This window comes from Schistocerca nitens, chromosome 1 (genome assembly GCF_023898315.1).
Source record: "Schistocerca nitens isolate TAMUIC-IGC-003100 chromosome 1, iqSchNite1.1, whole genome shotgun sequence".
In the NCBI taxonomy this organism is placed as follows: domain Eukaryota; kingdom Metazoa; phylum Arthropoda; class Insecta; order Orthoptera; family Acrididae; genus Schistocerca; species Schistocerca nitens.
In genome coordinates this window covers 190,309,968-190,335,604 of record NC_064614.1, presented here as the reverse complement: position 1 = coordinate 190,335,604, position 25,637 = coordinate 190,309,968, and the positions used below count along the sequence as shown (strand labels likewise).

At 43.7% G+C, this 25,637-nt stretch overlaps 1 protein-coding gene across 1 annotated transcript in view; it reads left to right on the top strand.

The window, feature by feature from the left end:
• The window catches only part of LOC126245257 (RNA-binding protein 24-B-like), a 375,332-nt gene that overhangs the window by 336,447 nt on the left and 13,248 nt on the right, over nt 1–25,637 (top strand). Inside the window, exon 4 of the mRNA XM_049948300.1 lies at nt 21,498–21,742. Within this exon, the coding sequence (XP_049804257.1) occupies nt 21,498–21,742 (245 nt within the window). The remainder of the gene's footprint in view (nt 1–21,497; nt 21,743–25,637) is intronic.

The following is a 25,637-nucleotide window of genomic DNA, read 5'->3' as shown; positions in this document are numbered from 1 at the left end:
GAATGAGAAGATAGATTGGCCCACATCTCAACAGATACTGATTCAGTCTTCTGACTGGACTGATGGGGCCCGCCAAGAATTCCTCTCCTCATCTCAGTGTAGCACTTGCAACCTACGTCCTCAATTATTTGCTGGATATATTTCAATATCTCTTCTACAATTTTTACCCTCTACAGCTCCCTCTAGTACCATGGAAGTTATTCTCTAATGTCGTAACAGGTGTCCAATCATCCTCACAGTTCTTCTTTTCAGCTTTTTCCATATATTCCTTTCCTCACCGATTTTGCGGAGAGGCTCCCCATTCCTTACCTTATCAGACCACCTAATTTTCAACATTCTTCTGTACCACCACATCTCGAATGCGTCTAGACTCTCCTGGTTTTCCTACAGTTTCACTACCAAACAATGCTGTGCTCCAAACTTTCATTCTCAGAAATCTGTACCTCAAATTAAGAACTATGTTTGATACTAGGAGACTTCTCCTGGCCGCGAATGCCCTTTTTGCCAGTACTGGTCTGCTTTTTATGTCCTAGCTCCGGCCTTCATAGATTATTTTTCTGCCTAGGTAGCAGAATTCCTTAACTTCATCTACTTCGTGATCGCTGATCGTAATGTTTAGTTTCTCAGTAGTCTCATTTCTGCTACTTCTCATCACTTTCGTCTTTCTTCGATTTACTCTCAGTCAGTATTTTGTACTCGTTAGACTGTTCATTCCATTCAGTAGATCCTCTAATTCTTCTTCAGTTTCACTGAAGATAGCAGTGTCATCAGCGAATCTGATCATTATTACTGTCACTCTGAGATTTAATTCCATTTTTGAAACTTTCTTTTATTTCCGTCATTGCTTCTTCGATGTATAGATTGAACAGTTGGGACGGAAGACTACATCCCTGTCTTACAACCTTATTAATCCCAGCTCTTCGTTATTTGTCGCCCACACTTATTATTCCCTATTGGTTCTTGTACATATTGTATATTATCCGTCTTTCCGTATAGCTTACACTGTTTCTTTCAGAGTTTTGAACATCTTGCACCATTTTATATTCTCGAACGCTTTTTACAGGTCGACAAATCGTATGAACATGGCTTGATTTTTCTTCAGTCCTATTTCTGTTATCAACCACAACGTCAGAATTCCCTCTCTGGTACATTCACCTTTTCTAAAGCATAACTGATCGTCAACTAACACATCCTCAATATTTTTTCGTTCTTCTGTGTGTTATTGTGATTAGAAACTTGGATGCATGACCTGTTAAGCTGAGTGTGCGCAAATCCTCGCACTTGTCGGCTACATCTACATCTACATACATACTCCGCAATCCACCATACGGTGCGTCGCGGAGGGCACCTCGTAGCCGGCCGGAGTGGCCGCGCGGCTCCAGGCGCCACAGCCCGGAACCGAGCGACCGCCACGGCCGCAAGTTCGAATCCTGCCCCGGGCACGGACGCGCGCGATGTCCCCAGGTTAGTTAGGTTTTATCAGCTCTAAGTTCTAGGTGACTGAAGACCTCAGAAGCCAAGTCGCACAGTGCTCAGAGCCATTTGAACAATTTTGGTACCTCGTACCGCAACTAGCATCTACTCTCCCTGTTCCACTCCCAAACAGAACGAGGGAAAAATGACTGCCTCTATGCCTCTGTACGAGCCCTAATCTCTCTTACCTTATCTTTGTGGTCTTTCCGCGAAATATAAGTTGGCGGCAGTCTTCGGAATTGTGTGGATGATATTTTTCCGACACTCATATGGTGTATCGCCAGACTGATATATTCTAGACACCAGCGTGAACAGTCTTTTGTTGCCACTTCCCCCAATAATTTTAGAAATTCTGACAGAATGTTATCCATCCTTTCTGCCTTATTTGATTTTAAGTCTTCCAGTGGTTTTTTAAATTCTGATTCTAATACTGAATATCCTATCTCTTGTATATCGACTCCTGTTTCTTCTTCTGTCACGCCATCAGACAAGTCCTCCCTCTCATAGAAGCCTTCAATGCATTCTTTCCACCTATCCGCTCCCTCCTCTGCATTTAACAGTGGGATTCCCGTTGCACTCTTAATGTTACCACCCTTGCTTTTTATGTCACCGAAGGTTGTTTTGACTTTCCTATATGCTAAGTCAGTCCTTCCGACAATCATTTTTTTCGATTTCTTCACATTTTTCTTGCAGCTGTTTCGCCTTAGCTTCCCTGAACTTCCTTTATTTTGTTCCTCAGCGACTTTTATTTCTAAATTTCCTTGAACAAGTCTGTACTTCCTTCTTTAATGGACCACCTGAAGTATTTCATCTGATTCCCATGGTTTCTTCGCAGTTACCTTCTTTGTACCGACGGTTTTCTTTCCAACTTATGTGATTACCCTTTTTCCGTATCCCACTTCTTTGGGCATTAATTCTTCCTGATTAGTCTCTTAAGCTTCAGCTGCTCTTCATCACTGCTACACTGTGATCTGAGCCTATATCTGCTCCTGGGTGCGCCTTACAATCCAGTATCTTCCTGACGATGATGTAATCTAACTGAAATCTTTCCGTATCTCCCGGCTTTTTCGAAGTATACCTCTTGTGATTCTTGAACAGAGTATTCGCTGTTACTAGCTGAAATTTATTGTAGAATACAATTAATCTTTCTCCTTTCTTATTCCTAGTACCAAACCCATATTCTCCAGTAACCGTTTCATCTTGTCCTTCCCCCTATAACCGCATTCCAATCCCCCATGACTATTAGATTTTCATCTTACTTTCCATACTGAATTTCCCGTTCAGTATCCTCATATACGTTCTCTGTCTCTCCATTTTGAGCTTGCAACGTCGGCATGTATACCTGAATTATCCATGTCGGTGGTGGTTTGCTGTCGATCCTGATAAGAACAATTCTATCACTGAACTGTTCATAGTAACTCACCCTCTGCCCTTTATTCACCCTCTGCCCTTTATTCCCATTCATAACGAATTCTACCCCCGCTATACTGTTTTCTGCCGCTATTGATGTTACCCTGTACTCATCTGACCAGAAATCCTTGTCTTCTTTCCATTTTACTTCACTGACCCCCACAATATCTAGATTGAACCTTAGGATTTCCCTTTTCATATTTTCTAACTTTCTTGCCCTTTCAAACTTCTGATATTTCACGCCCCGATTCGAAGAACGTTATCCTTTTGTTTGTTATTCAGTCTCCTCCTCATAGTCTTCTCCGCCTTGATAGTCCCCTCCCGGAGATCCGAAGGGGGGACTAGTCCGGAATCTTTTGCCAATGGAGAGATCATCATGACACTTTTCAGTTCAGGCCATATGTCCTGTGGATGCACCTCATATGTCACATGTTTTGAATACCTTATGTATAATTATATTAACGCAAGAATGCGGAGAGAGATACGACTCGTCTATTCAATTACTTTATCACTTATTTTTACCCTGTATGTTTAGCTCATTAGTTGGAATTGATGAATCCTGTTCTTTGTTGAAGATCGATTCTGGTTCCGCATACTTGCATTAATTGTGAACAATAGATAAAGGGGGAAATATGGCTTCCGAAGGAACAGATGATATTGAAAATTCCCATTGTATTACTACGTTTCGGAACAGGAGCACTGCATAATTAATTTTAAATTCAAGTAAAAACAAAAAAGGTGCTTCAAGGGAAAACAGTAACAGCCGCCTCACAATAACAACACTGGAAAGCTACACACTTAGCTACGCGCAGATGTGTTAAAATTATCGAAATTTTTTCTTCATAACTTCGCTTGGAAATCTTCAGTCTTATTTTTTTTACGTTTTTGAGAAGTGCGTCGTACTGTATCTTCTTCTCTCCGTCGTAAGTTAACTGGTTTATGGTAAAATAATAGACCATCAAAACAACGCTGTATTAAGCGACATCATATTTCAAAATCGTTCACATGGGTGCAGAAACCCAAAATCCATGTATTCTTTCATTACAGACAAATATGATAAATGCGTAGATAGGAGAGCTACAAATAGCTGTGAAATTTGCCAGCATTTGTTGACAGTGGCGACGATAAGCTCTTACCTTTGATAGGCTATTAATTTGACTACATTATTACGAATGTGATTAAGAGTGACTACAATGCGGTTGTTTCAGATTATCTGACAAGGTCACTTTATACTCGTAGAAAAGCAGTTTTATATTTACGTCGTCAATAAATAAATCAATTCATTACGAATGTGATTAAGAGTGACTACAATGCGGTTGTTTCAGATTATCTGACAAGGTCACTTTATACTCCTAGAAAAGCAGTTTTATATTTACATCGTCAATAAATAAATCAATTCATCAGAAAGTTATTATTTACGTGCATACTTCGTTCTTTCAATTTCGCGAGAAAGGAAACTAGCGCCCTTGGCTCTTCGACGATACGTGTACACTATACACGCCGCCTTTGAGAATGCCAGCAAAACAAATGGGGATACCACTTAATTTTAATTCTGTTAGTTTCTAAAACAAATCGATGTTATTAATATTATTGCTTTTCAGAATTTGCACAGCATTTTATTTGTTAGGTAAATAGAGAAATTACGTCATTGACTAGTGCGCGATGTAATCTTAATCGGGGTAGCTTCCGCGCAGATAAGAGACGGCGAATTTCGTTCCCCTTTTTTACACTTCGGTAGTAGAAAGCAGCATCTATTTTGCATTTAATGATGAAGCGGATCCGCAGATAAATTAATTGTGCTATCAGATCGTTAGAACATTAATTTGAAGAAAATTTTCTTTCATAAATACATTCATGTAAGTTCAGAATGGTCTGCACAAGATTAATGGTAACGAGCAAATAGGACATGGAACTAGTCACGAGGGTTTTAATTGGCAAAGTTTCCGAAGCCTCGACTGTTATATTTGGAGCAATACAAGCGAAATATGGCACGTATTTACGGAATGTAGTATTTTTAATATACGATACGTTTACTACATTGTGCCTTTCCCTTCATACAATCGCATCTTAAGCCTGATGTTAGCCTCCATCACGCACGTACTCTTTCGCAACGCATCATCTGTTTCTAACGCCTTTTAATGCTTTCAGTGAGCACAAAACTTTGTACGTAGGTACTACTTCTTCAAAGTTACAGAGCGCTAAGCTCCCATATAACGACATCCCTTAAAACAGAACCATGGTGCTAATGTAACCTTCATTTATTTTACTGAGAAATTAATTCTCCTTAGACGAAGGCTTCTAGTTCGACCCGCCAGGTTAGCCGAGAGCTGCTTCCTGGACTCGGGTAGGCGCGCAGGCCCCGGATCGAATCCGCCCGCCGGATTGCGGCGAGGGCCGGTGTGCCGGCCAGCCTGGATGTGGCTTTTAGGCGGTTTTCCACATTAGGTGAATACCGGGCTGGTCCCCACGTCCCGCCTCAGTAACACGACTCACAGACATTTGCAATGCATCCGCACTTTTCAATGATTTACACTTGATGCAGACAGCTGGGGTACTTTGATTCCGTCCCGGGGGGTACGGGGTGGCGGCAGGAAGGGCATCCGGCCACCCATTCACATTAACATGCCAAATCCGAATTAACCACGCCAACTCCGCGCACAATGCGGGACGAAGGCGCAAGCGATAACGATAGATAGACGAAGGCTTCTAGTTTACATAATTTTTATACAGACATATACAAATTTCTACATACATACGTTTCCATTACGCTGTATTGAATCATATAATTTACTTCAAATTACATACATCTACTGATTACAAATACGAATACAACTTGCGCTATATATTTGCTACTTACAAAATAAAGATAACGTTCATCTGACTCATTTGTAACAAATTCCATGTACAACCTAAAGCGGGCGTCAGACTCCCGTCCCGCCATGTTTTCCGTGATTTTACAAAGTTGATCCCTGCGAATTGCGGGAACGGTACCTTTGAGAAGGGAAGAGCCGATTTCCAACGTCGAGTACGCATACGTACTGCGCCTACAACCACCACTTCGCCGTAGGGACTTTTAACCCTTTTCTTTCTTCTTTTTCAGTCAAATCATTCTTTTCTGACAAGTGTGCCCGTAACAGTAACGAACTGGAAGTGCGAAGAGGATATGCAAAAATGGATGTCAACTATGAGACAGTTAAGTCGATTAAGTACGCTCTTAAACATAGAATAATCACCATTGTTATTGTTCCTTGTGATTTTTAATTGTATTTAACGCACCGTATTGATCAAGGGCGGGGATCTAAATCAGCTGTTTATTTTACCTGCTAAACAATCTTTCCCGCATTCTGCTGGAGTGATTTAGGTGAACAATAGGAAGCCCAAGTGTGGATAATTAGACAGGAGTTTCATTGTCTCTTGAATGTGAAGGCAGGAAATAAAGAATAGGATTTAACGTGCAGTCGACGACGTGGTCATTACTGATGCAACAAGACTGGAGGCGGAAGTAGGCTGCGTTAATAGGATCCATTCCGGCATTTGCTGTAAGCGATTAGAGAAACGACGGAAAAGTTTGTAAATGTTGATGACAGGACGAAGATTTCAACCCCGCTACTCCTAAATACGTTTCCAGCGTCTTAATCTGCACCGCCTAGCTCGACAAGACTTCTGCGTTATCCGTTAGCTGTTTAAGACAAATTTCAGAATGATTATTCAGCAGGGAAAGGAATTATGAAGTGCTGAGGTTTCCGCCTAGAGGCAGCAAAACCGGTTCAGAACCTCAAAAGAGGAATCAATTGAAAAATGACCAATGCTGTACATGTTTTCATTTGCAAAAAATTATACCCTACAACTGACTGTAGGAATGTACCTCAAGTGTGAGAATTTATGATCATTTATTAAAATACGGCAATGTGCAGGACTACAGAACAAATAAAGGTAGGCAATATAGCCAGTAATGTCCCCAGACACATACTTCTAGTCATATATAGGCTCAGCCGGACACGTGACCGTGTGTAGGATCATCTTTTGCTGCTGTTGGACAGCGTTAATATTCAGGCAAATTCTCCACTAAGCCCCAGCAGACTTTTTTTTTCGTGAAAAATGGTGGGTATATTATGTAGCTGCCCCTATCGTGAACTAACGACGCTCTTCTTCACGCCAAAGATATTCCATAGGATTCAAGTGGGAGCTATGTGCAGGCCAGCCCAATATATCCGCCGTTTTTTTATCAGGACCATGATGCAGTACTTGGTTTGTGGATGGAAGCAAATCGACTTACTATACGTCCTCGTCTCAACCGTCCTTAGTCCCTCTGTATCTCTCTCTCTCTCTCTCTCTCTCTCTCTCTCTCTCTCTCTCTCTCTCACTCGTCCTCGCTCTCTCTTCCTCTTCCTCTCTCTTACACACACACACACACACACACACACAAACAAGTATCGTGTACGTTGTCGATTGTCCGTCAGTTTTATTCTGCTTCTTAATATTTGAACGATGTTCATGGATATCAAACGGATTATTATTAATATCATATCAACCGTATTGACGGGAGAGAGACAGAGAAAATATTCAGAGAGCAACTTCACAATTCGTCACGAGTTTGCATAGTCAGCTTAATGTTGTCACAAGAATGTCCAACAAATTCCCGTGCGACACGCTGCTAGATAGGCGTTGTGCCGTACTCTCAAAATGTTAAGGTAGCGCGCGTTTTCAGTTAATCCAACTTAACTCCCATAATGGGTACGACGGTACATTGTGAGAAATTACGACTTATGATGAGGTATCAACAATCGTTTGCCGAGGTTATCAACAATCGTTCTTTCCGCCTGCAGTCGGCGACAGTGCGGTGGAGGTTGAGGAAATTGGAGGAGGAGGAGATTAGTGTTTAACGTCCCGTCGACAACGAGGTCATTAGAGACGAAGCACAAGCCCGGATTAGGGAAAGATGGGTGAAGAAATCGGCCGTGCCCTTTCAAGGGAACCATCCCGCCATTTGCCTGAAGTGATCTAGGGAAATCACGGAAATTCTAAATCAGGATGGGCGGACACGGGATTGAACCGTCATCCTCCCGAATGCGAGTCCAGTGTGCTAATCACGTTGAGGAATTGAATTTGTTACACTGTGTAACTTTCGCCACACACACGACATGCGTAGTCCAAATATTGAAAAAAGATGGAGATGTTCTGCCTTCCTCGACAGTCTGACGCGTATCTTATACGAAGAGATGTATACTGCGCACGCCTAAGCACTGACAAAAAAGAAGTATCGATTCGTGTTAATTTTGAGAGACAGTGTTCTCTTTATATTGGAAAGTTATCATATTCGAGCTTATAATCGCAGAAATGGCATGCTTTTGTGATGAGAACGTGGATTAGAGTGGAACTCGGAACAGTGTATCGACATTTGGCAGAAACGTCAAACTTCTTGTGATAGTATTAGGTTAGTACATAAGTTCGTAGCGTTTTTCCGTTAGTTTGACAACACAATAGCTATACATAACAAGAGTCTTTACTCATCAATAATATATTATCCTTCACTGTTTACAATAGTCTGCCAACGCTGGGGTAACATTTCGATTCCGTGATTGTAGAAATCACTTGTTCTTGAGGCGAAGAATTCGTCGAGCCATGTTCGGAGCGCATTTTCATCTGGAAGGGAAGTGCCTAGAAGGTTGTTTGACAGAGAGAGGAAAAGGTGAAAATCTGAGGGGCAAGATCATGTAAATAAGGCGGTAGTGGAATGACTGCCCCCCCCCCCCTTTTTTTTTTTTAAATCTAGTAGAGTGCATCACGCAGTCTTGCAGACTGTGTTCTTGGAATTCGTGTGCAAGGCGTCTCAGTTGTTGCTAGGAAATATCAACAGCGACGATTACACCTCGGGGAAGCAATTCATGGTACACCACACCTTCGCTATTCCACCAGATGCATAACATTATGTTGTGTGGATGCGCGCAGGTCTTTGTACTGGTAGTTGCTGCTTTGTTTGGGTTCAACCATTCCTTCTTTTTCCTTATGTTAGCATAAAGACATCGTTTCATGTGTCTCAGTAACGATACAGTATAGGAATGGTCAGTGTTGTCAATTGATGACGAGCAAGCTGAGATGCACATATGGCCAATCGCTAATTTTTGTGATTTTGGCTTAGAGCATCCGGTACACATACACCCTATTTTTTAATCTTCCTCATTGCAAGCAAATGTCGCACGATGGTGGAATGATCACAGCTCATCGCATTTGCCAGTTCTCGAATACACTGAGTGGATAACTGTGGATGATTGCGTTTAAACGATCTTCTTCAATCCCCGAAGGTCTTCCTGAAAGTTGAGTCACTAATTTCAAAACAATCCTCTTTAAAAGGAGAAAAACATTTTCTTGTCGTGCTCTGTCCAGTGTCATTATCCCCATACACGGTGCAAATGTTCTGGCTGTTTCCGCTGCTGTCACCCCTCTGTCGAACTCAAACAGAAGAATACACCGAAAATGTTTCGATTTCTCCACTTGGAATTCCATTTTCTGGCGCCCACTGCGCCACTCGCTATCCTCAAGTGACAAAATGACAATATGTAATTCTAATAGCAACAGTGACCGACAAATACAAAATGAAAATAGATAAATAAACCCATAGCAGCCGCAATACGAACATGCAAAACAAAAACGCTACGAATTTATACACCAACCTAATATTTTTCCTAGTAGGTCCTTTGTATTACCAAACGAACGAGAACGACCACGGGTTAGGTTGGTTGGCTGACTGGAGGAGGTGACCAAACAGCGAGGTCATCGGTCCCGTGGGGTTAGGGAAGGAGGGGGAAAGAAGTCGGCCGTGCCTTTTGAAAAGGACTATCCCGGCATTTGCCTGAAGCGATTTAGGGAAATCATAGAAAAATTGGGATGGCTGGACTCGGGTTGGAAACGTCGTCATCCCGAATGCGACTCCGGTATACTAACCCACGAATTAGGTCCTGTAACACTCGGTTGCGGAAACGAAACGTCCTTTTACATCATATTGACAGTGTTGTTGTGGTCTTCAGTCAGAAGACTGGTTTGAAGCAGCTCTCCTCGCAAGTCTGTTTTTTTCAGACCTCATCATCTCCGAGCAACTAATGCAACCCACATCCACTTCAACCTGCATACTGTCTTCATCCTATTCATCCCTTGGTCTCTCTCTACGTTTTTTACCCTGCACTCTTGCCTCCAATATTAAATTGGTGAAACTATGATGTCTCAGAATGTATCCTGTCAATCGATCATTTCTTGTAGTTAGCTTGTGCCATAAATTTATTTTTTTTCCAGTTCGATACACTACGTCCTAAACACACACACACACACACACACCAGGGTTGCCAAATTTTTTTTCTAACATGACAGTTTTGAGTGAACAACCAGGATTTTTAGCATGTGTCTTCTAACGTCTGTTTCAAAGAGACACGCTAAACTATGAAAGTCATATAGCACAGAGAGCGTTATAGCTAATCATCTTTGCCTTTATGAAGCCATGTTTTCTTGGCACTGGTATTTCATTACTTTTCGCTGGCGGTTTTAGGCGCTACAGTCTGTAGCCGCGCGACCGCTACTGTGGCAGGTTCGAATCCTGCCTCGGACATGGATGTGTGTGATGTCCTTAGGTTAGTTAGGTTTAAGACGTTCTAAGTTCTAGGGGACTGATGACCTCGGAAGTTAAGTCCCATAGTGCTCAGAACCATATTTACTTTTCGCTAACCGGTGAATCCAACTGTACAAGTGCTTTACCACCAGTAACAATAACCAACTGTTTCGACAGATTGTGACTCGCTACTGAATTCGACGTTAAGCTAGCCGACTGCAAGACCTGTGTCCTCTCGTGCGTGGTGAACAGGCCACAGCTGTTTCTGTAATCAGAAGTCAGAGGTAAAAATCGATTAAATGAAGTTTGCTGTCGAAACTGAAACCGTCATAGGTACTGGTATTTTTAATAAACATCTTGACTGCAGCGGTTACGTACACTTATCAGAAGTAAAGGAAACAGTCGAAATGGAGTGAAGTGAAAAAGCATACAACAATGGCTACCTCACACAGTAGTGTCAGCTGTGTATTTGGCTGCAGCCAAAAACAAATGACTGTCGGCCGAAGCCTATCGACTTCTACCGATGAGGACTTGTCCTAAATTGGCATATGGTAATTGTCATACAACGACTCACGTCTAACTAGCTGATCGGGCAGTTCAAAATTGAGACCCTGAACGGCTACAAGCCAGGTTTTGGCCGGTATGTATCAAAGGGGAGGGGGTCGATTTGTACATAACTTACTTTAGGGAGGCCGTCATACAAACAGTATTTCGTTTATAAAATTGAGCAAGAAAAGATTTTCGTATAAAAACTATAACATACATTTTCATATTCTCTGAGGGCAATAACATTTTGCCACTTGGGCTCCTAATGACAGAAGTTTGAGCAAATGTTTTAAAGAAATGCAGCCATTGGTGTTTGGGCGATATTTTTGTTGAATGACGCGATTTTTGGGCGACACAAGCATACCCAAGTGTACTTTTATCCAGAGATTTTAATTTAATGCTATTTTTAATTATGTTTACCGCTCCGCTGTCCAGTGAAATACTGAAATATTGCACCCCCAGTGATCTACCAGTCTCCAAATAACGACTCCAGTGCTAATTTTAAACTGCTGTAGATAGATAATTAGGCTATTGTAGCAGTGCGTACATATTTCTTACTTTCCATAACGCTAGTGGACGATTCAAAATCGGTTTCTGTCTTCGTTCTTGTTACAAATTTACACGTAATTAGAAACTATCACAACAGTACACAGCACAAAAACAATAAACGACAGCATTTACATCAAATTCAGCTGTAAATAAGAGCTGAACTGATTAACAAAAACAGCAAATGAGCTCAAGTAAAGCCAAAAGTGTACAGTAGTTTGTCGTGGCTAAAGTAGGCGTGGGCGATAGCAGATAGCGCTGTCGATATGCCGGAGGTGTAAATCTATCGATGGCCAAGTTTACTATCGGTAGTGCATATCCCTTTTTAGTCGTAAAACATTTTTCTATAGCAAAACAATCCAAATCATATAAAGACGTTTATTTACTGGTGACCAGTTTCGACCACTGTTCTGATCATCATCAGACCGCTTACCCCATGGAAGTCCTCTGAAGCTGGCGAGAAGCCGGCGCCACTCTAGGAGGTACATAACCATATATGCCGCCTAGAGTGGCGCCGGCTTCTCGCCAGCTTCAGCGGACTTCCATGGCGTGAGCGGTCTGATGATGACCAGATCAGTGGTCGAAACCGGTCACCAGTAAATATATAAACGTCTTTATGCTAAATAAATACCTTTTTTGCGGTTGGGACTGTTTTATAGTAAAATATTTTAACATTTGTTATAACCGCTGACTTTCCCATAGAAACAAGGTAAAATATTTCAAAAAAATTTAAAATATTTTTCAGTTTCACTACACAGCAGCCAGGTCGTGAGTAATTTCATTTAGGTGATAAGAGAGAGGGGATGGGAGCGATCCGGCCCTTGGACCCACCTCCCCTTTTGGTTACGTCGTTGATGCAAGTCGTTAAGGACTAAGACCTGCATTTTGAAGTTCAATTAGATTTATAAGAGTGCGACTTAACACGCATAATGAACAGACTATACTGTGTGAAATATTATCCGTTTTGGTGTAATCGAGATTTTTATGTATCCCGACAAGGCTTAATCGGGAGTCGGGTTTTCAGCGGAAAAATAGAGACAATGCTGCCCTATCTCGGTACCCGGCAAACCTCACACACACACACACACACACACACACACACACACACACACATTGAGAAATCTGAACTCACACACGAAGCCAGTTTGTCGCAGCCTTCGTTCCACGGTGAACGCAGAAAGTTTGTTTTCGACGGTGCCGCGCTACGGAATACCTGGAAGTGAAGATCCATCACGCGGCCGGCGTATTCCAGGACGCTGTCCACCTACGCCGAGAGAGGAAAAAAAGGAACAGTTGCGAATCGATAGGCGGGCCCGGGTGCCGCCTCGCGCACCTGCCATTGGCGGGGCGGGGGCCGGCGCCGGCGCCCATTGGATCATCCTGATCCGGCGCCGCCATTGGATAATCCGGAGATTGCGCAAATCCCGCGGCGGGCCGGCGCACGGCGTCGCGAGCCGCGGCGGCGCCTGGCGGCGGTGGCGCGTCGCGTCTGCGCCCGCTGCCGGGCCCGCCTCCACCGCCGCCTCCACGCTGGGCAGGGCCGCCTCCGCACAACATGGGCGGCAGGCTGCCCAGCCGGCGTTCGACATAGCAGGGAAAAGACGAATGTTGGCCCATGTGTAGATCGTAGGCTCGGCATAAATTACAACTTGATACGTCGAATTGCTTTATACACTGAGGTGACAAAACTCATGGCATACTGACATGCACATATACACATGGCAGTAGTATCGCGTACACAAGGTATAAAAGGGCAGTGCATCGGCGGATGTGTCATTTGCACTCAGGTGATTCGTTTGAAAAGATTTCCGACGTGACTATCTCCGATGACGACAATTAAAAAACTTAGAACACGGAATGGTAGTTCGAACTAGACACATGGGACATTCCATTTCGGAAATCGTTAGGAAATTCTGTATTCCTAGATCCATAATATCAAGAACGCGCCGAGAATATCAGGCATCACCTTTCACCACAGAAAACACAGTGGCCGACGTCTTTCACTTAACGACCGAGAGCAGCGGCGTTTGCGTAGAGTTGTTAGTGGTAACAGCCAAGCAACACTGCTTGAAACAATCTATGTGGGACATACGACGAAGGTATCCGTCAGGACAATGCGGCGTATTTGGCGTTGGTTGGCTATGGCAGCGGACGACCGACGCGAGTGCCTTTGCTAAAGACCCGGCAGCGCCTCTCTTGGGCTCGTGACCATATCGTCTGGACCCTAGACAATACTGGAAAACCGTGGCCTGGTCAGATGAGTCCTGATTTCAGGTGGTAAGAGCTGATGGTAGGGTTCAAGTGCGATGCAGAGCCCACGAAGCCATGCACCGAAGTTGTCAAGAACGCATTGTGCAAGCTGGTAGTGGCTCCATAATGGTTGTGCGCTATGTTTACGTGGAATTGATTTTGTCCCCTGGTCTAAATTAAGCGATCATTGATTGGAAATGGTTATGTACTGGTACTTCCAGAGCATTTGCAGCCATTAATGGACTTCATGTTCCCATGACCATGAGCCGTGTCACTGGGCCACAATTGTTTGCGACTGATTTGAAGAACATATGGACAGTTTGAGCAAATGATTCGGCCACCCAGATAGCCCGACAAGACTGCCATCGATCATTTATGGGACACAATGGAGAGGTCAATTGGTGCACAAAAACCTGCACCGGCAATGCTTTCGCAATTGTGGACGTCTATAGAGGCAGTGTGGCTCAGCATTTCTGCAGGGGACTTCCAACGTCTTGTTGAGCCCATGCCACGTGGAATTGATGCACAACGCCTGGCTAAATGAGGCGACATTAGGAGGTATCCCATTACTCTTCTCACCTGAGTGTGTAACATACGTCTGTGGTGTTTCTTTATTGTAACAATCGAATTTAAGTCTCTACTCGGGACTTCTCAAAGCAGTAATCAGCTGCCTATTCTGTTAAGTGCAACCCTTTGTCGTAAGGTTGAAATGTTTCATTGCAGTAAGAGTGCAGAAAATCTAACCATTCAACGTAGTCTTCACTACTTAAAATACAATACGAAACTTCGTAATGGCAACACAGATACTGTCTCTTCTCGATTTTTTTCCTACTTAAAGATCTGTACCTGGACATTGGTTTCTTAAAGTAGTAACTCTAAAATGAAAAATGTTCTTTTTATTTAAAAAATTACAATTCGGTATTTTAAGTAACATTTCAATCTTGTAATCTATTGTTGCTGTTGTGGTCTTCAGTCAAGAGACTAGTTTGATGCAGCTCTCCATGCTACTCTATCCTGTGCAAGCTTGTTTATCTCCCAGTATCTACTGCAACCTACTTCCTTCTGAATCTGCTTTGTCTCCCTCTACGATTTGTATCCTCCACGCTGCCCTCCAGTGCTAAATTGATGATCCTTTGATGCCTCAGAATATGTCCTACCAGCCGATTCCTTCTTCTAGTCAAGTTGTGCCACAAATTTCTCTTCTCCCCAATTCTATTCAATACCTCCTCCTTAGTTATGTGATCTACCCATCTAATCTTTATCATTTTACTGTAGCACCACATTTCGAAAGCTTCTATTCTCTTCTTGTCTAAACTATTTATCGTCCACCTTTCACTTTCATACATGGCTACACTCCATGCAAATACTTTCAGAAACGCCTTCCTGACACTTAAATCTATACTCGATGTTAACAAATTTCTCTTCTTCAGAAACGCTTTCCTTGCCATTGCCAGTCTACATTTTATATCCTCTCTACTTCGACCATTATCAGTTATTTTGTTCCCCAAATAGCAAAAATCATTTACTACTTTAAGCGTCTCATTTCCTAGTCTATTCCTTCAGCATCACCCGATTTAATTCGACTACATTCCATTTTCCTCGTTTTGCTTTTGTTGATGTTCAACTTATATCCTCCTTTCAAGACACTGTCCATTCCGTTCAACTGCTCTTCGATGTCCTTTGCTGTCTGACAGAATTACAGTGTCATCGGCGAACCTCAAAGTTTTTATTTTTATTCCCATTCCGAATGTTTATTTCGTTTCCTTTACTCCTTGCTCAATATACAGGTTGAATAACATCGGGGAGAGGCTACAACCCTGTCTCACTCCCTTCCCAACCACTGCTTCCCTTTCATGCCCATCGACTCTTATAACTGCTATCTATATGGAATTTAAATAAAAGTAAAAAAGCTATTCTACTCCCGAGATTCAAATCATCGAGTTTAAGATTATAATACGATATTGCAGAGCTTGTGTTGTTACAAGTATGATGCATGTATACGCAGTGAGAATATGGTCAACCATCAGCTCAGTAATGGAATGACAATGAAAATTTGTGCCGGATCGCGATTCGAACCCGGTTTTCCCGCTTCACGCGAGAGGTCACCTTAATCTCTTTGGCTATCCTTTCACGACTCACGGCCAGACCCAGATTTTGATATGTCGTCGTTCTTGTGTAACTACCTGTATTCGTACACACATTATGTAACCCGCATACAGGGGAGAACACTTTCAATTAAAGTCGTTATCTGGTATCGGCGGGTAAATATGATATTGCAATGCCTCTGTTGTCAAGAAGTGCGATGCAATGTTCCTCTAAACATGCACTGCGATATCGTATTTATCCAAGTAAAATGTCTTCCCCGCTACGGAAATTTAAAAAAAAAAATGGTTAAATGGCTCTGAGCACTATGGGACAACATCTGAAGTCATCAGTCTCCTAGAACTTAAAACTGCTTAACCCTAACTAATCTCAGCACATCACACACATCCATGCCCTAGGCAGGATTCGAACCTGCGACGGTAGCAGTCACGCGGTTCCGGACTGAAGCGCTTAGAACCGCCCAGCCACCGCGGCCGGCACGGAAATTACAAATGGCTCTGAGCACTATGGGACTTAACATCTGTGGTCATCAGTCCCCTAGAACTTAGAACTACTTAAACCTAACTAACCTAAGGACATCACACACACCCATGCCCGAGGCAGGATTCGAACCTGCGACCGTAGCAGCCGCGCGGTTCCGGACTGAGCGCCTAGAACCGCTAGACCACCGCGGCCGGCACGGAAATTACATAATGTGTGTACGAACACAGCCTGTGACACAGGAACGACGATGAATCGAAGTTGGGATCTGGCCGTGAGTCGTGAAAGGTATCCAAACCGGTTAAGGTGAGCGCTCGTGTAAAGTGGAAAATCGGTTTTCGAGTCCCGGCCCGGCAAAAATTTCCACTGTCGCGTTTTCCTTATACAGCTGATGGTCCACGTTCACAGGAACAAATATAGAATAATGTGCTCCTGTGAAAGTGAACGCATTATGCCGGTCTTGGATTCACTCACGTCCATCTAGAAAGTTTTTACTGAGGTTAACGAAGGCGATGTTGGCCTGATGTACTAGACGATGCCCTTTAGTTACACTGTCTAATGGATCGTCTTAAGGAATACCAAATTAAGATCAGCCTGAAGATGCCTAAATAGGGTGAAACGCGTAGTTGATAAATAAAAAAAACTAAAATTGCATCCAAGACTGTTTTCAATATTACTATTAATTACTGGTTTGCTGAGTCATGCCACAGATGCATTGGAAGAATTTTATCCATAAATCTCTTAAGACGCCAGGTAGGTGCGAGACGGCACACAGTCAGCGACAGCTTTTGCATCCAAGCTGCTGATAACGATAGTATACAGAAGAACAGAATTGAAAATTCAGGAGCCGTTTGATAACGATCATTTTGGCTTTAGGATAGGTAAAGGCACCAGAGAGGCAGTTCTGTTTGATGGTGGAATCAAGACTTTAAAAAAAATTAACACTCTCGTAGGATTTGTACACCTAGAAGAAGGGGCAAGACAGGGATGTGGTCTTTCGCCCCTACTGTACAATCTATACATCGCAGAAGCAGTGGCGGAAGTAAAACAAAGGCCCAAGAACGGGATTATAATTAAAGGTGAAAGGATATCAAACATAAGATTCCCCGATGATATTGACATCCTCAGCGAAGGTGAAGAAGAATTACGGGATCTGTTATACGGAATGAACAGTTTAATGAGTACAGAAAATGGATTGAGAGTAAATCGAAAAAAGACAAAATTAATGAATAGTTGCAGAAATAAGAATAGCGAGAAACTTAATACCAACTGGTTCAAATGTCTCTAAGCACTATGAGACTTAACATCTGAGGTCATCGGTCCCCTAGACGTTAGAACTACTTAAAACTAACTAACCTAAGGACATCACACACATCCTTGCCCGAGGCAGGATTGGATCCTGCTACCGTTGCGGTCGCGCGGTTCCAGACAAGCGCCTAGAACCGCTCGGCCACACCGGCCGGCGTTCTTAATACCAAAATCGGTGACCATGAAGTAGTCGAAGTTAAGGAATTGTGCTACCTTGCAAACAAAATAACCCGTGGCGGACGGAACAAGGCGGACATAACACGTTCCAGATATACGAACTGGCATAGGTTTTGCTGATTGTATTGTGATTATCGTTAACTTAACTGTAACAAATTATATGCTACAAATTTTGACAGGTATACTAATCAAACTTAGGATGACGATAAAAAAAAGAGAAAAACTAAAACCATGGGCATATAAAAAAGATACTCTACGAAAATTATATTAACGAGTTTTGTTATTCGGGCACAACAGTAACAGATGTTAAACAAGAATTACACCGACGAAACAAGCTTCTCAAAACAAAGTAAATCTGGTGAGAATAACAGCTTTTATACACAAACAAAGAAAAAACCAGTTCCAGTAAATTTGTTTAGGCCTTCTTAATCTATGCGTGCGAATCGTAGTTACTTGAAAAACATGAAAGAAATTGGAAATAATACTGATGCCGATAAAGAGAAAAACATCAAGAGCATCCCGGAAGGGAAATGCAGTGAACAAGTACTGTCGAGCAAAGTTAAAAATAGAGGAGATTCAAACTTACTATACATGTAAGTCGCTATAAAGGCTTCGCGAAGGACGTCTTTGAGAGAAAGCTTCTAATAAAAACGTCGAGGGGGATTAAGAAGAGAACATCACTCCTACCAAGAGTAATCGCGGGATGAATTGTGGCATCTGGAACCGACTGACAAAAATGGCAAGAGAAACAAAAAACAGCTGCAGAAAGAAGATAACGGCGATTTACAAAGTGATGCGTTGGTTTGATAGAGCACCAGTACATAGTGATGATTCCCCATATCAGCCATGTCTGATGTTATTTAACGATGGCGTCCACGAGCCCCATGGGAAACGAACCCCGTTCTCCGTGGAAAACTGCCTTCAGCGCGGCAGTAATCTACCGAGGACTGCGATCCGCAAAACTTTTTGTTATGCAGTTTTCGATGCTGGGCAGGTCGGGTCGTGCAGGTGATCACGCCATACCATGGATTGAAGACAGTTGTTCACGAGACGTACCCTGCAGGGTCGAGTGTTGTGGTCGTCTTCAACGAGATCGCCACGCAGCCGACAGGCACAACTACATACACCATACGCTCAAAAGCCTGGACAACCCTATTATGTAGTAACTGCCCACTGTATGTCACGAGAGGCGAATCCGCCGGTATAAAAGGAGGCGGTACGTATTGTGGTGTCAATACAGAAGCTGTAACAGCAGAATGGGCCGGTCGTGAGAGCTGAGCGTCTTTGAACATGACTAGTCACTTGATGTCACCCGAGTAACAGATTTGTCAAGAGCATTTCAGCCTTTCTAAAGCTACCGAAGTCGACTGTTGATGAGGTGACTGTGAAGTGGAAACACAAAGGAACAAGCACAGCTAAGGCAAGACCAGGTGAACCTCATGTACTGATGTACAGGGCCGTCGAGCTTTGCGAACGGTGATGTCAAAAATCGCATCAAATCAGCGGAAGGACTCAGTCATAAGTTCCTAAGTGTTTGCAGACCAGCTAGCACATTGACTGTGCGTACGGAGTTGAAAAGAACGGGATACAGTGGTCGAGGAGCTCATAGTAAGCCACACATTCCTATAGTCAGCACTAAGCGAAGCGTGAGGTAGGTAAAGAACGACGCCACTGGACAGTGGGTCACTTGGAACGAGTGATTCGCACTGGCGAATCACGTTATACCAGGTGGCAGTCAGATGGAAGGAAGGGTTTGGGTATGACGAATGCCCTTAGAACGTTACCTGTCATCATATTTAGTGCCAACAGTGAAGTATAGAGGAGGTAGTGTTACGGTATGGAGGTGTTTTTCGTGGTTAGGTCCCCATTTTGCACTTAATAAAAATCTAAACGGGGAAGGTTTTGAACACATTTTACAGTATTGTGTTACTGCGTGCAGTAGAGGAACAGCTCTGAGACGACAGTTCAGTATAATGATGCACCCCGACATGAAGTAGTATGTGTGAGGCCGTGGTCTGTGAACAACACATTCCTGAAATGGACTGGTCTGCTGAGTCCAGACCAGAACCCAGTGGAACGCGTTTGGGATGAGTTTGATCGTCAGCTTCCTTCCAGCCCTCAGACCCCTGCGTCCAACATCAGTGCCTTCACTATTTCCAGTTCTAGAAAAGGAATGAACGGCCATTCCCTTCAAATATTGACAGTCATTGAAAATGTCTCTAGCAGAGTTCAAGCCGCCATAATGTCCCTTACTGATGCCCTCTAATAAGTTCCCGGATACTTTTGATCGCCGGATCGAGTGGCCGAGCGGTTCTAGGCGCTACAGTCTGGAGCCGCGCGACCGCTACGGTCGCAGGTTCGAATCCTGCCTCGGGCATGGATGTGTGTGATGTCCTCAGGTTACTTAGATTTAAGTAGTTCTAAGTTCTAGGGGACTGATGATCTCAGAAGTTAAGTCCCATAGTGCTCAGAGCCATTTCTTTTATTTTTGATCAGACAGGTTACATAAACGTGCCCCAAACGGTTTTTTTTTTTTTTTCATTCAAGATCTCATTTCCGACCATTCGTGGTTCTTCACCTTCATATATTCCACGTAGGGTCCTGCCCCGTCGTTGAAGTTAGAACTTTAGATAGTAAAGGTTTGAGCGGTTTTGTGACCACCTCACATTTTACTGGGGTTACATCGGTAGAACTCAGACGAACAGAAACCATAATTTATTTGTTTTCATAGTGCTAAATTTATTAGTGTCATAAAGAAATATATATATATATATATATATATATATATATATATATATATATATCAATAAAAACCGTTTCCAGAAACAAAACTCTTTATATCTGTTAGCAAAGTGATATTCGAATAGTGGGGGCACATTTTCAATTGCAGGCAATTGCAGTTTACACTTTAGGCGCACAGCTTTGTGTCTGTAAATATGAAATAATTTACTTATTAATTATATCGACAGGGAACATTTCAACCGCGTTTCTCTGTCTGTATAATACTAGTATAAATTGTTTCTTTTGAATCTTCATGTTGTCACGACGCGTCCATAAAATTGCGGATGTTCAGCCGTAACCGCACTTAAGTCTTCTGGAAAAATTTCGGTTGGAAACGACTCAGCCATCTTCGGAGCGAACCGCAAAAACTGACGGTATAGCGTTCCCGTCCACATAATATAACCGGTAAGGCCAGCCAATTGTGCAATTGTGCTCGGAAAGTCATAGCACATCGGTGGCAGAGACATATGCTTCAGTGACGTCCTGTCTGAAGTATGTTTAGTCACAAATTTTGGTCGACAGACTGTTGCTAGTCACAAATTCTGCTCCACAGAGTGTTGCGTATGAGAACTCGCTCCGAAGGTGGCTGAACGGTCTGCAACCGAAATACCAACAGAAGACAAAGTTTTTTTACGACTGAATTCCCAAATTGTTATGGATCAAAATTGTTTGTTCTTTGTATAAATGAGTTTCGTCACGTAAATGTAGCATTTTGGCAGATGGCGATTCTTGTAAGTACGTACCTCCAATAGCCGCTTGTTTCGGAGTTAGAACAGCTTAGCTCGTGGCGCTGCTGTTTTGTTATGGGAATGCTGTGGTGCTGCAGGGTGCCTCCGAGCTACGTCTACCCGTCGCCGTACCTGAGCGCGGCCGCCGCAGCCGGGGGCCCCGGGAGCTTGGTGCCGCTGCCGCCCGCAGCGCCACTGTCGCACGCGGCCGCCGTGGCTGCCGCCTCGCAGTTCTACGAGTACCAGAACGCGGCCGCCGCCGCTGCGGCCGCCGCCGCCGCCGCATCCTACCCTGGACAGTACCCCAACGGCTTCGACACCTACCCGTACACCAGCGCCGCCGGTAAGTTGACGGCCCTGGTCTACCTGCACCGAGAAGGTGTCTGGCTCTCCGTTCAGGGAAGCTCGTAGAGTCACGTGCGAAAACTACACTACTGGCCAGTAAAATTGCTACAGAAAGAAGAAATGCAGATGATAAACGGGTATTCATTGGACAAATACATTATACTAGAACTGACATGTGATTGCATTTTCTCGCAATTTGGGTGCATAGATCCTGACAAATCAGTAACCAGACCAACCACCTCTGGCCGTAATAACGGCCTTGATACGCCTGGGCATTGAGTCAAACAGAGCTTGGATGGCGTGTACAGGTACAGCTGCCCATGCAGCTTCAACACGACACCACAGTTCATCAAGAGTAGTGACTGGCGTATTGTGACGAGCCGGTTGCACGGCCACCATTGATCAGACGTTTTCAGTTGGTGAGAGATCTGGATTATGTGCTGGCCAGGGCAACAGTCGAACATTTTCTGTATCCAGAAAGGCCCATACAGGACCTGCAACATGCGGTCGTGCATTATCCTGCTGAAATGTAGGGTTTCGCAGAGATCATGGAGGGTAGAGCCACGGGTCGTAACACATCTGAAATGTAACGTCCACTGTTCAAAGTGCCGTGAATGCGAACAAGAGTTGACCGAGACGTGTAACCAATGACACCCCATACCATGACGCCGGGTGATAGGCCAGTATGGCGATGACGAATACACGCTTCCAATGTGCGTTCACCGCGATGCCGCCAAACACGGATGCGACCATCATGATGCTGTAAACAGAACCTGGATTCATCCGCAAACTTGACGTTTTGCCATTCGTGCACCCAGGTTCGTCGTTGAGTACACTATTGCAGGCGCTCCTGTTTGTGATGCAGCGTCAAGGGTAACCGCAGCCATGGTCTCCGAGCTGATAGTCCATGCTGCTGCAATCGTTGTCGAACTGTTCGTGCAGATGTTTGTTGTCTTGCAAACGTCCTCATCTGTTGACTCAGGGATCGAGACGTGGGTGCATGATCCGTTACAGGCATGCGGATAAGATGCCTGTCATTTCGTTTGCTAGTAATACGAGGCCGTTGGGATCCAGCACGGCGTTCGGTATTACCCTCTTGAACCCACAGATTCCATATTCTGCTAACAGTCATTGGATCTCGACCAAAGCGAGCAGCAATGTCGTGATAGGATAAACCGCAATTGCGATAGGCTACAATCCGACCTTTATCAAAGCCGGAAATGTGATGGTGTATTTCTCCTCCTTACACGAGGCATCACAACAACGTTTCACCAGACAACGGCGGTCAACTGCTGTTTGTGTATGGGAAATCGGTTGGAAACTTTCGTCATGTCACCACGTTGTAGGTGTCGCCACCGGCGCCAACTTTGTGTGAATGTTCTGAAAAGCTAATCATTTGCATGTCACAGCATCTTCTTCCTGTCTGTAGCACGTCATCTTCGTAGTGTAGAAATTTTAATGGCCAGTAGTGTATTTTGGCATTCGACGTCGACGCCCTAGTGCAGTTCGTAGTCTCACTATCAATGATTTTTTGATAGTGGGACACTAAAAAGGCTATTTTTCAATGTATCCGCGTTGGACCCTGAATCATTTGACCCAACACGCAGCTTCACCATAAAGGTTCGTAGGATGGTATGGTAGTGTTACCGCGTTTTTTCGATGTATTTTCAAAGGCCTCAACAGATCTGGCTCTACTATCTGCAGTTCGCAGTCCCTAGTAGAATGGAAGTTTTGTCCCAGCACTTCAGTAATCGCCCCTTAAAAGCACTTAAGAAGATATAAGTGACAGATCTTTATCTTGTTGTATCATCGTCGCCACTATCCCATCCTCGTCGCCGTAAAAGAACCATATCAATCCACGTGTGCATTTATTTTTGCAGAAAGAGGATGCTGCAACCCATAACAGTATCCTCTTCCTTGCTTCCTTGCCGTACAAGACTCAACAGATTTACGGGGGTCATTCCAAAAGAAATGCACACTATTTTTGTAAAAATACAGTTTTCATTCTGCATATGTGAAAAAGTTTTACAGTGTGTTTGTTTTCAAACTTAGTTCAGCCTGTTCCTGTGAGTGGCGCCGTCACAGCATGTCTTCAAGATGGCTGCTACACTTGACGTTCGTCAGAAGCAACGTGCTGTCATAGAATTCCTGTACTGTGAAAACGAGACAGTGGGAAACATCCACAAGAGGTTGAAAAAGGTGTACGGAGATGCTGCTGTCGATCGCAGTACAGTTAGTCGGTGGGCAAGCAGGTTACGCGATGAAAGCGGGCACGGCAATATTGAGGATTGTCCTCACAGACGCAGGCCTCGTACTGCACACACTCCAGACAATGTGCAGAGAGTTAATGAATTGGTGACTGCTGACAGACGCATCACAGTGAACAAATTGTCACGCTACGTTGGGATAGGGGAAGGAAGTGTTTGCAGAATACTGAAAGTGTTGGCGTTAGAAAGTGTTTGTGCCCGGTGGGTTCCCACGCTGTTGACAGTGGCTAACAAAGAAAAAAGAGAAACGGTATGCAGCGAACTTTTGGAACAGTACGAGAATGGTGGAGATGAATTTCTTGGAAGAATTGTGACAGGTGATGAAACAGGGCTCCATCATTTTTCACCAGAGACGAAGAGACAATCAATGGAGTGGCATCATGCAAATTCACCCAAGAAAAAAAAAATTCAAAACCACACCTTCTGCTGGAAAAGTTATGGCTACAGTGTTTCTCGATTCAGAAGGACTCTTGCTTGTGGACATCGGGCCAAGTGGAACCAGCATAAATTCTGATGCATATGTGACGACACTGAAGAAACTTCAAGCTCGACTGAGTCGTGTTCGACAACGTCGGCAAAAGCAGGACGTTTTGCTGTTGCACGACAATGCACGGCCACATGTCAGTCAAAAAACCACGGAAGCGATCACAAAAACTCGGATGGACAACACTGAAACAATCGCCTTACCGTCCTGACCTGGGTCCGTGTGACTATCATCTCTCTGGGGAACTGAAAGACTCTCTTCGTGGAACAAGGTTTGAAGATGACGACTCCCTTGTGCACGCTGCAAACAGTAGCTCCAACAGGTCGGTCCAGAATTTTACCGTGCGGGTGTACAGGCGCTGGTTCCAAGATGGCGTAAGGCAGTTGAGAGGGATGGAAATAATGTGGAGAAATGAAAATATTTTTCCTAAAGGATGTATCTACACACTGTAAAACTTTCAAACATGTAGAATAAAAGATGGATTTAAAAAAAATAGTGTGCAATCCTTTTTGAGTGACCCCCGTAGTAAGGTATATCGTGAGCTGATGATCGATTGAATGATGTCAATGAGACAGAGGCGCTCTTACTACGGTCCCAACCGACTAATGGTCAGAGCTATTGTTGGCATGAAGCAGAATACATATCTGCAGGATTGTCTGCATCTTTTCATTGATACTGTCTCACATTTCGTTCAATACACAGCTGTCACCGTTCTCTGCCTCAAGGTGTTGATGCTGTAGTCGTCTGGCTGATAGCACGATTTTGTATGTCTGGGGGTCTGGGAGGGTAGGACCGTTTCCGTTCCCCATGTTTAATCAAGACAGTAACGACCATTCACAAACGAAACATTACGTGGGTCCAAGTCAAATACCGTACCATCAGATTTTGGTAGGAGAATCACACAGTAGTCGAAATAAATGTTGTGTATTGCCGAATTTTGAATACTGAAGATTGTGATCCAGAAACACGTTACGATATCAATACATTGATGTGCTTGTAATGTAATTCTTGCCGAAACATCCCATGTTTCTACCGTGAGGGGCAGTATGTGCTGCGTATGGCAACCATGTCACCTGTAAACATTGTAGTACTTGGGTTGTGTTTAATTACTAGAGTTGTGTCGCTTAGGATGGTTCACACAA